Source organism: Cupressus sempervirens, chromosome 4 (assembly GCF_028749045.1).
Source record: "Cupressus sempervirens isolate cs-2001-9-10 chromosome 4, ASM2874904v1, whole genome shotgun sequence".
Classification (NCBI taxonomy): Eukaryota; Viridiplantae; Streptophyta; class Pinopsida; order Cupressales; family Cupressaceae; genus Cupressus; species Cupressus sempervirens.
This window is the reverse complement of record NC_143121.1, coordinates 647,926,807-647,941,681: the sequence shown is the minus strand read 5'-3', so window position 1 is coordinate 647,941,681 and position 14,875 is coordinate 647,926,807. Positions and strand designations below refer to the sequence as shown.

Genomic DNA, 14,875 nt, shown 5'->3' with positions numbered 1-14,875 from the left:
GCTTCCAGCTCCTAGATTAATATTTGTTTGAATGTTATAATCTTCATATATCATCCCATGTGGAGTTTGTTGTACATTTATCCTTTTTCCCAATGTGATGCACGCTCTTTTAAGCAATGTGGGATAAAGCACCTTTTTTTTGTCCTTTAGTCACTTAAGTGAACATAGTAACTTTTTAAAATAAAGTGACAAGCTAAATGACTTTAATAGTCACTTAATTAGGAAACCGTATGATCATCAGACATTAAAATAGCTGACCAAATGAACTCAGATAATCACATGCAATAGCTAATTGGGAAGCTCTCAACAAGATGCTTCCAAACCAACACTGAGGTACCAAAAATACTGTGCTCTGTTTACTTACTAAAAATAGTAAGTATCCAGACAACCTGCCAAAACTACTCTGATGGGTCTAAAACTGGAAATGCCTAGGCCAAACCTCGAACTAAACCTCGTAAAAAACCTTTCCGCCCCTAAAACCTAGGCAAAGCGAGCCAGCACACAGAATTATAATGTCCCGAAAAAAGGGGACATTACAGAGAGTTTAGCATGACAAGTGAATATTCAATAATGCATTGCAAAGTATTACAATAGGTGTTAATTAATAAGTAGAGGATTTGGTTGTTTGAGAATATTTGAATGACATTTAGTGCAAATGTGCTTATGCAATTGCATGCACCTACGATATAAAATTGTCATCACAATTTTGATTGACAAAATGATCCTTAAACATAAACCAAAAAGATTAACTAAACATAGACGTATAATTAAGTACAAATTAATTTGAAGTTCAAATTTGCAATTCTTGATAAATATGAAGGATCCAAATCCAAGCTAAAAGTTGTTGCCCCTCATGTGACTAAATCCTCTAAATTTTTCATTGTACATGGAGGAATATTACCGACTTGTTTTCTTTTCAATGACATTCATTGTGATTTTCTCATTTCTTCCTATAAGTTTCATTGTCCAAAAAATTGGAGACTAGTTTTCTCTATTCCATCCAAACAAAAAGTTGCAGAGTGCATTGACGTAATCTTCTCTTCCAAATGAAGTAAGATTACAATGACTTTAAAATGAATAGAATAACAATTGAAGAATTTGATGCTCAAGTTTGTAATTTGGAAATGTTGATTGTAGAGGCTAGTGGTCTAGAGAATTTTGGTTGTCTTGATGTGCTTGAACCTTACTTCTAGTGCTCTTTTGTTCTCCATACTTACAAGCATTTATGCAATTTTCAAAGTAACCAAACCTCATACTAGATAAGTAATTTGAACATCCATTCATGGAATAGTAGAAAATGACATTAGTAAAAAGGAAGAAAGGTCACAAGTGTCTAGAAGCCCAAAAAAACAATTTGCAATGGTGCTTGAAAAGGTAATCCCTGTTGAGAAACTCTAAAGGTATTGGAAAGGTGGAAGTTCTTCAATCTAGCAACTAATAGCACTACAAAGGGAGTGAAGGAAATTCCAAAATTGTAAGCAATGTTGTTAACAAAGTCCACCATCCAAACTGGAAACTTGAAGTATTGGAAGAGAAACTTAAATACAGTTAGGTGCCTAGTTTTTTTTTTCTCAAAATGAATTACTAACCATATGTACCATCAAGGTTTCTTGCAAACAAACTTCACTTCAATCAAGAGTAAGCATAAGAGATAAGAGATGCAAGATTGGGATGAAATGCATTCTCAAATTTAAGCAAATCATCATCCTTAAATTGTTTCAATAGTTCATGAGTGTTAATGGTGGTAGCTTAAGGGTCATCAAGTCATTAGGCTTACATAGTTTAGGATTTTGTATCCTCAAATTGTTTCAATAGTGCATAAGTGTTTATGATAGTAGCTTAAGGGTCATCTTCATAGTTTAGGATTCTGTATACTCAAATTGTTTCAATAGTTCATGAGTGTTAATGATGGTAGCTTAGGGGTCATCAAGTCATGAGGCTTACATAGTTTGGGATTTTGTATACTTGCACATATGAAGACACGATAGTAATCATTGCAAGGTTTCTTGGAAAGATTTAATTACAATACAATGAGTGTTGGAAATGCATCTTGCATCACTATGGTTAGTTGTTTGGTTGTCTACGGTCAATAAATGTTGTTGATGTTGGATTGTCATCACTATTCTATGTGAGGAATATTCTTGTAATGGCACATGGTGAATCCTATTGTAGCCACTTTGCCTACGCCTTATTTTAGACCATCATTCAAAATAGATCTGTAAGTGAAAGTTGTTTTAGGCGAAGAAGGCTTAGTCAATAATCAACATTTGAGATCCAAGGTATTGGGGAAGTGAAGCTTAACTTAAATATTGTCAATAATGAGGTTAGGAGATTATCTTAGCCACTGAAAGACTACAAAGTACAATCATATGTATTTAGGTAAAGGATGAAATGTGCTTCATGGCAATCTATGGATGTGATTATATAGTTATACAAAAAAATGCAAGAGGATATTAATAAGTTGCAATTGGATAATAAAATACTAGAGAAATTTTATCAAGATTGTAGGAAAGTTATGAGGCATATGGTAGTCTCCTTCTACAATGGTATAGATATTACCCATGGCCCTATTATGACAATTCTAGAAAGTGATTTACCAATGCATATATTATAGATAATGGAGGTGATCAAGGGTGTAAAGATTCATGGTGTTGTCCACAATTAGATTATTTGCACCTTTTGTTGAGATCATCCCAATTTTTAGCAATGAACTATATAATTTCAAAGTGATCATCCCAATTTCTAGCAATGAAGTATATAATTTCAAAGTGTTGCATATCTATAGCTCCTAGCAATGGCATAGCTCATAGAAACCCAGAAGCTCTTGGTGATATTTAACGTTTGGATTATATGTTTTATACTACATGTTTGTTGTTCCTCTATTGATCTTTCACCTATTCTTGGAAAGAGATTATTTAGAGCTTATGTATGTTGTGTTGTTGCCATATGCTTCCTTTGTCTAAAGATTGGTCTATTGGAATTGGTTTTTTGCAAGGTTGTTAAATCATTTTATATATTTGTTGTTGATTATACAAGATGATGTGTCTTCTTTAGTTTATGTTTTTTTTAATCTACACCGCCTATATTTGGACTATTATATTTGGACTATTCATGTGAGATGGCTTTGATTATATTGTATGTGTTCTTAGATTGAGGTCATATATAGGTCAATGGTTGCATGGCCTTGGTTATCTAATAGATAATGACTAAGTAGCTAGCTTAAATCAAATTAAAAGTTCACTCATGTATAGTTTGTGCTTGTCCAACTAAATCACAAGGAAATTAATGATCCATGCTTGCCTCTGCAGTTTCAAATTTGTTATAATCAAGACTATCATCACACTCTATACATGGGCAAGTTGTAAGTTTGAAGTGTTGTGTCCAATTCCCTTTAACAATACAAAAAGTATCACCACCATACCGCATTAATTCTATAATGGAAAATTCATTATAACCAAGAAACAAATTATAGCAAGGTATGCCCTTTGTCGATAATAACTCCGTACAAATATTACAAAGAAACAAAATAAAATTGACCCCAACTAAACATGTCTATTTTGTTGGTGATGGGAATTCATAGTTGTATGGAAAGGTGTGGTCGTCATTGAATTTTCAAATTTTATTTATATACTCATGTACCCTATATAAATATCAAGTCCATGTTACCGTTTACTACTTATCCCACATCTCCTGGTGTCTAATCTTTCGTCAACATTATATTGTTTGCTTTTAGCAAATATGGTTTGTTTGCTTGTAGCTAAGAGTGCAACTACCATGTTTGTGTATTAGTGCTTTTGTCCAAAGTAACCGACATGACCCACGATTGAATTCTAGAAAATCAGAAGACAATTCTAGTGTCCTGCAAGTATATTTATTTATTGCTAAGGGTTGCTGGATAAGTTTCTTCAAAAGAATAATGATGTCTAAAGATCAACATAAACTACAATGAAATCAATTACATATTCTAGGAAGTAATTCCACCATACGTTTATATAGATAAATTGCGTGTGACTACGCAACTCATTTCTGGCAGCATAATTGCACTCATGACTAAACCACAAATGCTTAAATCAAGAGGTCAACAACAAAATATTTTCTTTGGTTCAGATCTCTCCTCATCAGATTACTTAATTCACTGAATTTCCTTCATATCCAAATAATCATTAAGTATTGGTATGAAGATGGGGATACCATATTAATCAAGCGTATTTGAGTAAATGAATAAAGGTACGGCTGTATTAAATATTAACAGTATACCATGAAATGTTGGTCCAGGAACAGGTGCCCCTCTACTGAAAATCCGTGGTGACTGGTACTTTTTTGTTATAATACTCAGTTGAGTAAGTCACAACTTTAAGTTAGATACCTTATAAACTCTGAAGCAGTGGCTATGGCACCCCCTGTAATAGCATTCCTTGCCATCTTGTCTCTGTTGCCATTGTCAGCAAGTGAAACGACAGCTCCAGTTAAAGCGCCACTTATTAAAGCATTCTTCTGCAAAAATCATAAAGAGCATTGATGTTCCATGTGCAAATGAACTATGAAGAAAACCAACAGGTTTCAATTCCTAAAAATATTCGAAAGGTTGTTCAAAAATTAGTACATTTCTTCCACGAATCCTCAATCAGATTCTTAAAAACCACTTGAAGGGGAAATTTTCATACACAATTTAACCTGTGTTCCATGGTGTTCCGGGAAGGAGAACAAGTATGGCATATATGTGATTTTTTCAAAATACATTAAAATATTAGAGAGAGAGAGAGAGAGAGAGAGAGAGAGAGAGCTGATAGTGATAAACAACAATAGCAATATGTAGATAAATATGAGAGCTTTTTCCACAACATTTTTATGAAGCCCTTGAAACTTAATCACATATTTGAAAAAACAAATTGACCAGTTCAGGGGAAATAAAAAAGATGTATGCAGGATTAATTAGTTTATCAACAAAATGAATGCAAACCTTGGGGAGGCAAGTGAGGATATCCATTGAATCAGATTAGGAAAAAATTTCAACCAAGTTACATTATGCTTCTTATTGATTTGTTAGAAAATTGTGTTTTCTCTCCAGTGCTTGAGGATATCCTCAATCTCTTGTAATGAGGCTGTCTTATGAACCTACAACCCTGTTCTTGTTGCACCACATTATTTCCATTATGAGCTAAAGAATACAAAATAATAAAACGTCTGATTAAGTAATACATGACTTTCCTGAGTTCCAATTGATCCTACAATCTACCGTAGGCACAAACCCTCATTAATTTGTGCAAATCAAATTGTATGCAAGCAGAAATGAAGTTGCAACAGTCATAAATCATGTAAAACCTTATTTAAAACAGTAGTATGATGGCTGAAATATTTGTTTTCTGTAGTTCTAATGGCTAAGGCCCTTACATTCAACAAGATACATGGGAAATCTCTTTAATCTGATAACTTATGGCCGTATATGATTGATAACAGAAGTAAATCAGAAACCCTCTAAATCAATAATATGAATAAGGCATAACTATAATACACCCCAACTACAAGGGAAGCCTAGCCATTTGGTACGACCAAGGGATGTCTCAAATGTCCAAGGTACAATGAGTCATCCTGAAATGGCATGGGGACATTACCTGCAAATTCCAAAAGGGCACAGCAAGGGGATATCTCATCACCCCTGAAATGAGTAGGGGGCAGGGATACTTCCAAGAGAGGATACACATCCCAATGTATCATTGGTTTCCAAATATTTTTCTAATGAACTCGCATCATGCTCCCGTAAGTCGACTCTTTAGCACATCATGAATACAGCACCACGGCCCTTCTCTAATGAACTTGCGTCACATCATTGGTTTCCAAATATTTTTGAACTCAGTAGGGGTGAGTTCTCAAGCAACCATCTTGATCCAATGCTCTTTCCGTTTCTATGAGAGCTTCCGATTATTTATAGGGTGCTTCCTATATTGAAATGAGTTGCTCCTGCTATGGTTGCTGTATGCTTCAATCATCACTCTAAGGATAAGTTCAAAAGAGGAATAGAGAATACCGACATCCAAATTGCCCAATGCACCTATGCCCGTTGCAATATCTACTTTACCATGTCTGTGTCAAGTGTTTCCTTCCACCATCACTGGCATTTGAGCCCATTAAGTTCCTCAAACTGAACTGTGAGGTGTTTAATTTCTTCTTTTTGGGAAGGTTGCTGAAACTTGGGACTGACCTATTTCTTCTTACTGCTGGAAGTTGCCTCTTCTGTGTGGCTTGCAACCTGGAGTCCAGAAGGTAGAGTTTTTGTCTTCTTCTCCATACTTGAATCTTCCACTTCCAGTCAGGCCTTCCACTTCCTCTTGCCTGCCAAATACATGACAGTTGTTTCTTGTGTTGTTGTTATGTGCAGACGGTTAAGGCTGGATTGTTTATGCCGAATTTTCTAGCCATGCGTGGATGCAATTGCAAATGTTGCCGCAGACATTGACCTTGGTCGCTCCTCTGTTCTTACTAATTGTTGTTGAATATGGTCGCTCCTCTGCTAGTCAACCACAATATGTTGCCTAAAAATCCTCCTATCTAAGCCCAATGGTGGAATGCAATACCCGCTTGGTCCACATATGGCAGACACGTCAGTCATCTATCATTGGGTGGCCTACTTTTATGGTGGTCTTGTATCTTCTCTCCCTTTTTGTATTTTCTTCTCTTCTCTACATGATTTCTTTTTGGGTTATAAGTAGTTTAACAATTTAGAAGAGCACTTCATATTATCAACCAAATATAGGAGTTGAGTATCAATTCTAATATTCCATTGCATACCACAACACTTGTAGAATACAAGTTTATTCCAGGGTATATAGTTCCAGTCTGCTGTCAAAACTAAGCGGATCCGAACTGATGCAATATTCTTGTTGAATGGCAACTTCTGCTTTTTTGTATAAGTTCCGATGCTAACTCCTTCAATGCCTTCCCTCCATCGAAGTTCCTCCTTAAATATCCTTCGCTTGATAATTGATGGTTGTCTCTTTTTGACAGTCACCATCTCTTCAAGAATGGTGTCTCTTCAAAGTTTTTTTACCCTCAACTAATCTAAATCGATGTTTCATTAGATCGCTCAAGTTCTTTCACCCTTAACTAATACTAATTTCAATACATTAGATCGCTGTGTAAGCTTGCTGATTGCTTGTTTCGTTGAATTCATTCCTTAGTTGAGTATATAGTATATACCAATCAGTTCGATGGAGTAGAATCAATACTTCTTGTCTTGTCTGATCTGGGTTATAGAAAATTGTGAAGTCCTAAAAGTATGACGATTCTCTTGTGCTAATTATGGTGGGGGCATGACAGCTAAGTTTATGCCTGTTTTTTCCAAGTTAATAAATTTAAGTATTTTTTTTATTTGCCTGGTTTTGCCAAGTTGGCAAGTCCAAGTCAAAATTGGGTCTATCAAGTTTTGCTGAGTCACAAGTTTTAAACTAAAAATATTAAAGAAAAAGTATCATGGAAAGGAATGAACATTTTGAAGGACATACAGGCTTGAATACAAAGCTGATTTTACCTATAAAAAGGATTTCAAGACAGATATAATATTATAAATATGATTATAAAATGAGTGGGAGTAAGAAAGTACCCAGTCTCGCCTGCCACGAACCCTTTCTACACCATATTCCAATCCAGTGTACAGTCCAGCTACAGCTCCTGCAAGAAGATTGAACAGAACAAAGACAGCATATTCATCAGAAACCAAGATGCAAACACTGAACAGTGATTACCATAATGCGAATCATATTCCTGTACTAAAAGTATAATCATTCATTTGCATTAAAGAGCTATATATAGTTTGAAATTGCAAGTATGGCAAAGTTTCAAATATGATCAATACATTATGTTGGTTAATTTTATGGCCATACTTAAAAAGCCAAAAACATACCAGATGCTTCCAATCAATTACTTACCGCATTGTAGTCCCTCCTTTCCCATCTTCTTGAGCTGCATAAAGGATGATTACATAAAATCTAATTAGATTTAAACAAAGACCAGTTAGAAATTCCTGACCAAATTCATACTCTATAGTCTTTATAGTATTATACCATGTAGGGAAAGAATTTTTTATGTACATAGCCCAAATCTTAAAAATGAAGATTATTATTACAATTGTAACAGTGATAAATCAACCATATTCTTTTTTTCACCTAATCAAGCTTGACAGCATAAGGTATCCTTTTACTTCTGTCAACAAATCTCTAACATTTTTCTTGATTTTTCATCAAGCTAGACAGCTTTATGCCTTGAGAAGAAATTCATGATATGTGATGAGGAAAAAGATAAGGAAAGTCTTTAAAGAAATTTAGTCATGAATATATGATAGCTTACTGGTGTACTACAGATACAAGCAATATGCAATGTAGTTAATATGGTCAAATATATGGTGAAGGGTTGAGATCATATATTTCAGTTTATGTTACAATATTAGCCTCCTCAGATTTAAATTGATGTTCTCCATGCTTTTGTCAAGTTCTGATTTTAAAATTAAGTTGCAACATGTGCCATAATCAAATATATTCTCTAGGTACATATTTGAAAGAATCATGTCAATAAATGAATTAAGTAAATTAAAATTAAGTACCTGAGACCCAACAATACAATTACAAAGCCTCAACAAAAGGTCTACTTTTTGGAAATGGCACTCACCGTGTGCTCCAGTTCATGCTTTGTCACCCTACCTGGAAGGCAAGAGATAACTTTATTAGGATATATAGAATAACTTTGTCTGAGTCTCGCACACTTAACAATAATATAAAATTGAAGCAACTCAAATTCTATAATAACTTGTATGAAGAACTGGAAAAAGAATCAAGTATGGAAGATTTGTTGCTGTGTCATCAATTTATTATAGCAAAGGGATCTTTTGTTACTGTGTCATCAATTTATTATAGCAAAAAGACAATATGTGAATGTGCATAGTAAAAATTGTTTACATGTAATTGAATCTTTTGTAGGAATCAAGGAATTTAGAAACATTAATCAAGGAACTCAAGTAATAGTATTACAAAAATAGAAAGGTAAACAAACAGGGTAAAGATAATGATTAATTATCAGTGCTTGAATATATTGACAACAGAAGCATACACAGATGCTCAAGCGATTTGAGGAATTGAGATATCCTTTTTAATTTTTTAGTTTCTAAAAACAATTAACCATGATTAAATCATATATACTGAAATAGAAAGACACTGTTGTGTCATTCAACCTCATTGATGTAATGTCCACTTCTACTGACTAGCCAAAAGTGTCCCTTTTAACCTATTTAATTCCTATAAGCTAATTTTGGGTTCTGTTAGGGAATAGTTTATGCAACAGGTGCCAAATGATTAAAATTGACTAATTTCTAAGTTACCGGTTCGAACTTGGAATTAAGTTTTGCCATCCAAGATTTAGTTAAACAGGCCTTGGTCCAGCAGAACCTAAAGCACAGAGGATTTAATCCTATCATGTTGGCCAAAATCAGTTAGATACCCAGCATCGAGCAAGCAAGGCTCGTAAGTTTCTAACCTGTGATTTTGATAACCAACAGATTGGCGACTCTGCTGGGGAGAGTTGCTCACAACAGGTGTTGTGCAGTTACCCAGAGTTTCAGATTTCGTAAGACCAGAATCAGAAGGTAGTTATATCAGTTTGTTTAAGAGCGTACTCTACTGGAAGTAAGAACCCGGAGGATAAATACATTCCTCGAAAGAGGTGGCGACTCTATTGGATAAAGTTTCAGTTGGTAACTCTGTTGAGGGAAAGGACTCATAAGGAAATAATTTGATCATGCACAATGGAGAATATTTACTATGATCAGGATATGGATCTATGTTACACCATGGAGGAAGAATACATACACCCTCTAGATGCATTTTTTAATTTGGAAAGGTATGAAGGTGAGACATCGGCACATTTGTTTATAAGGATGGTGAATATTTTTCAGAATGTACCTTCAGACATCATGCCTTCACACAAGGATTTGATAAGAAAGTTTTGTGAATTGGGAATCTCACCAAAAGATCCTGATTTGATGCTTCTCTTCCAAATAATCGATGAAAGTCCAAGATATATATCTCCTTTGGATGCATATTTGAATGTAAAAAAGCAAGAGGATGAATCTGCAACAGAATTCTTTATGAGAATGTTCAATGCTTATCAAGAAATACCTTTCGAATACCAGCCTCCATCATCTGATCTTCTCTACAGGATGCAAGACTTAGGCCTCTTATATGATCATCGGTTTCTTAACTTTCTTGAATTTATGGATAATGAGCTGGTTGCAAAGGATAATGAATATAGGACTGAAGTAACTGATGAGTCAAGTGAAGTTTCAGATTCAAGTAAAGATGAAATTATTGAACATGTTGAAGGAGAATCAGCTCGTGATGATACGTATATGCCTATAGATGATGATGAATGTGAAAATGAGGAAGAGGATTCCCTAAGCATGGAAGAGATTTCAGCCTTGTTAGATCAGGTATATCAAAAGCATGTTGAGAAAAATGGTCCAAATTTTTTCTCAAATCACCATGGTGAGCAAGTTGATGAATCAGTGCATTCTAAGGAGGTATTGGATGAAAGATGTGATCATTCTGAGGAATCATATTATGGAGATGAAATAGACTTGTATACAGTGTATGAACAGGAAGGAGTTTTAGAGTATATTGCTGATAAAAATATCCCCCTTGCTGGTCAAGTAAATTATGATTCTCAAAGTGATGAAGTTAGAACACTATTCGATGAAACACTTGATGATATGGGTGAAAGCTCTTTTGAGGCCATGCCTGAATTCTCTATGTTTGTAAACCCTTTGTTTGAGGAGCAAGCAGAAGGAGATATGCCTGAGTTCACCATGTTCTCAAATCCATTATTTGAAGAGGATCTCTTGGGCGATCAAGTTCATCAGCATCATAATGAAGATATCAGGTCTGATTTTGAAATTGATGAAACTCATGATATGCATATAGAAGATGAGATTTCTTTCAATCCATCTTATTAGCAGGAAGTACAGCAAACATGTGAAGGTGAGGTGGAATCATCCATGCATAATGGGGATGATATGTTGAGGAATAGTTCTGCAAATTTTCTTAGCGTCACACCTGATGGAATTCTTGATGAGAGAAAGATAGCATCTCCTAAATATGAACCATCTTTGAATCCTTCTTGTCAGGAGAAACATCTTGAAAATGAGACAGATTGTGTGCAAGCCAATCAGGTGAAGAGGACGCATTCCAATGGTTGTATAACAGATAAAAATTGTAGCTCCAGCAATCTTCCATTCAGCAAAAATAATAGGACACTTAATGATTTCGTGAGAGATAAACGTAGGACACATACTAGAGAATGCATTAATGAAATGGAAGAAATAAGTGTTGTTTATAAGGATGATGCCTCCAATACAGCAGGATTGAGAGTGTTACTTGATCAAAATAAGGTATTTGATAGAGGGAAGGATCTATTCTATTTTTGGGGGGCCTAGGGTCACTCAAATTTCACCTTGCATCATTAAGCATCAAAGCTCGGTTTGTTCTTCCAGAGATAACTGAGATCTCGCTATGCTCACAAGGAGCATACGTCCCCAGAAAGAGCCACTGATGGATCTCTAAAATTTGGCAAATTTTAGAATCCCAAATAGCACAACACATTGGATGGGCGGAGCGTTTCTACCTATGGATAGTAGCTGCATTTGATGGTGTTATTTATGAGACTGAGGGTGCCGCACTTGCTGGAGGAAATCACCAAAGGCTGTATAAAACAGGGAGTTGCTACAGCTGAGCCAAATAATCCATTGGAGGTATCATACAAATTACAAAGTATTTTCCAGGAGGCCGTACAGAATAGAGACTAAGCTATAAGGGTTTTATACAGACTGTATTATATTGAGGATATTGAAAGTGAAAGCATGCTGGAGTATCACTGTCATTAGAAAATATTAGAGACGTCTAGGCTGCAAATCTGAAGGTGAAGCCACTGTCAAAAACCATACTTGAGTGGAGTTTGGAGGGGAGACTGTAGCACACGTCTGGGACAAAGAGGACTATACTTCTTATTGTATGTAATGCTGAAGCCAGGTAATTCAAAAGACAAAACTAAAGCACGGAGAAGAATCCACATGATTACACCACCTGCCGTTATGAATAATCCAGCGGTCACAATGAATCCCGATAAAAGTGAAATTCGCACTCAGCTTGAGCGTTTCCGGTAAGCATAGAATTCTAAATGATCTCATTACCTGACAACACTGCACAATTTCATGACGATAAAGTGAGCACGGAGGTTGGAAAAGCTTTGCTATACAGACACAGCATAAAGTCGAATTGGACAGACGCGATGGTTCACAAATTCAGCTCCCACTGGTCCCAACAACTGTGCCGAAATGAATAAACCACAAAAAGTATTCAGAGGAGGACACGTTTGAAATATCACACTGTGTATGGTTCGCATATACAGGATCCCGATGAGTCCATATTAAGAGGAGACTATCGTATTTTCGATGATAAAAGTAGTCTATTTATTAAAACAAATAAAGATATGAAACGGTGAAGTAGGAAATAAACAAATATTTGATACAAATGATGAGATACGATGCAATAACAGATACAAGGACCCCAATAATCTCAACAAATGGTTAAAATAATTAAGTTCTTTAATCAAACTCATTTGGAAGGTGCGATTAAAAAATTGAAGAAGTGCAAAGCTTTGAAAGACACGTTTTGGCTAAAAGTCATGTCATTTCATTTGAATAGGAGGAATATAAATAGAAGATGTATTTGTAAGCAAGAGGAGAGATATCCGAACATTCATTTAGATATTCAGAAGAAGAGATAAAATATTTATTATTTTGTATGGAGAGATAAGGGCAATATTATGATTTTGTAATAAAGTCCATTATTTTATTTTTTAAATAAAATAAAAATGTCTTTTGTTTATCTTTAATGGCGTGGAGATTTAAATTGCAAGTGAATCGTCCTTCATAATTATATTTTAAAATTCTGTATATGATTTTGTTATCAGATAAGTGGACATGATTCTAAGTTCGGGCTCGAAGAACTGTACAGCAAAATTTTGTAAAGTAGTTTGGGTTCATTTGTGCAAAAACATGTAAAAATTATTAATATACATATTTATGAACCTTAGAAGCATGAGTTGAAATTAGAATGCCACATAGTATCATAAAATTATATGATTTAAATTTTAAACAACCAAAACATCATAAATTTTAAAACTTGTAAAATCTTAAAACACATTAAATTAGATTTTCAGGTGTTTCATTAGGGGCAATTACAAGGTTGGAGCAGTGTGTATACAATTCAGTGTTACGGGACTTGGACTCGCCTCTGACTCTGAAAGTCAAAATTGGGCTCGGACTTGGCCAGGACTCAGCAAGAACTCGAAAAATCAAAAAACTCTTGAAATTCAAAGATTTTAAAGATTTAAAGATTTTTTCATGCATCATTTAGTCAATTAACATCAAATACACAATAATTGAGATAAAAGCTACTTAACACTCGGACACAATTTTGCATAGAGCACATAAGTATAAAAGCAAATTTCTGAAGGAAAAAAAATGAATAACATAATATAAAGTTAAACATAGTGTCACTATCAAATGTCTACAATATATGAAATCCATGGAATCAAAAGTTCAAAACATATATCAAAATATCAGCTAGCGTGTAGATAACTAAGGTTCATAGTAGCCTATGCCCTTCTATGAATATGCCTAAGATAAGTCATGGAAGACTCAGATATTGAGAAATATGTTTGTTACAGCTTATGTGCGCATTGTAAACAACAACAAGGCTCTCAAATATGTCTATGTATTCAGCTGTGTAATTTTCTATAACCTGGTTAACAACATTTGAAGATTTAAACATTAAATTTCCTATAATATGACAGATATTGTTCATATTTTCGGACTGGGAGCTGATTATATTGGTTTATAACTATTCTTCTAAAATCTGTAGGAGAACATTGACTTTTGTAATGCAAGGATATAGTTCCAGATTTGTTTTTGAAAACATTATTACTTGCTTGACTAAATAGTAAATACTATTGTACTAATACCATGATAATCCCACTCCAAAGATGTCAAGTCCTATACACAAGGGCAAGTTGGGAAAGGACAATTTCCTAAGAATAAGCTTGTCAAAATCAATTTCGAGCATTCATAACTGCATAAGGCATATTGTTAGACAGTTGGCGTTCTTTCTACATAATTTTCTACACACCCAAAAGACTGAAATAAGAACATTATAACTCGTTGTCTCCATAATCTGAAATTGGTCAAGGAACTGTTAAAGATTCAATCCTTAATATATTCCTGACACACCACAACATCATTTTCAGAATTAATATACACTGGAAAAAAAACACCTTCCAAAAATCTCTATATCTATTATCTCAAAAATTCATAACCTTTTTTTTTAATTTCTTTCAGAAGAGTCTTGGGCTTGGGACTCGACAAGTCCACGTGGACTCGGCCAAGTCCAAGTCCAGAGGTCATTTGCCTCGGAAAGGCCACCTTTGCCTCGGACTCGCAGAGTCCCAGAACACTGATACAATTTCCTGTTATCTTCTATTTAATACAATAGACTATCATGTAAGTTTTCATATACTTAATCATTGTTTTTATACAAATTGTTTACTATATCCAATATTGCTTCATCAAATCTATAAATGAAAAATTCTGTGAATATTTATGTAATGAAAATTTGCTCCAAAAACATTTAAACGAATATCATAAAACATTTCAGTCAGAAAATTCTTCAAACAGAATGCATACAAACTATTTGACATAATGACTACAAAGAAAAATAGTAGAACACTTGCATAAAAGTGGTGAAGAAATTGGTAAAAGGTCATTACAACTTAATCCATG

General features: G+C 34.5%; 1 protein-coding gene across 1 annotated transcript in view; it reads right to left on the bottom strand.

Annotated features, from left to right (window-relative positions):
- Nucleotides 1-3,962: 3,962 nt before the first annotated feature.
- The window catches only part of LOC149562897 (outer envelope pore protein 16, chloroplastic-like), a 39,681-nt gene continuing 28,768 nt past the window's right edge, over nt 3,963-14,875 (bottom strand). Inside the window, exons 4-7 of the mRNA XM_089826347.1 lie at nt 8,659-8,690; nt 7,923-7,956; nt 7,598-7,665; nt 3,963-4,494 (exon numbers count right to left, since the gene is read on the bottom strand). Of these exons, the coding sequence (XP_089682473.1) occupies nt 4,354-4,494; nt 7,598-7,665; nt 7,923-7,956; nt 8,659-8,690 (275 nt within the window). The 3' untranslated portion in view covers nt 3,963-4,353. The remainder of the gene's footprint in view (nt 4,495-7,597; nt 7,666-7,922; nt 7,957-8,658; nt 8,691-14,875) is intronic.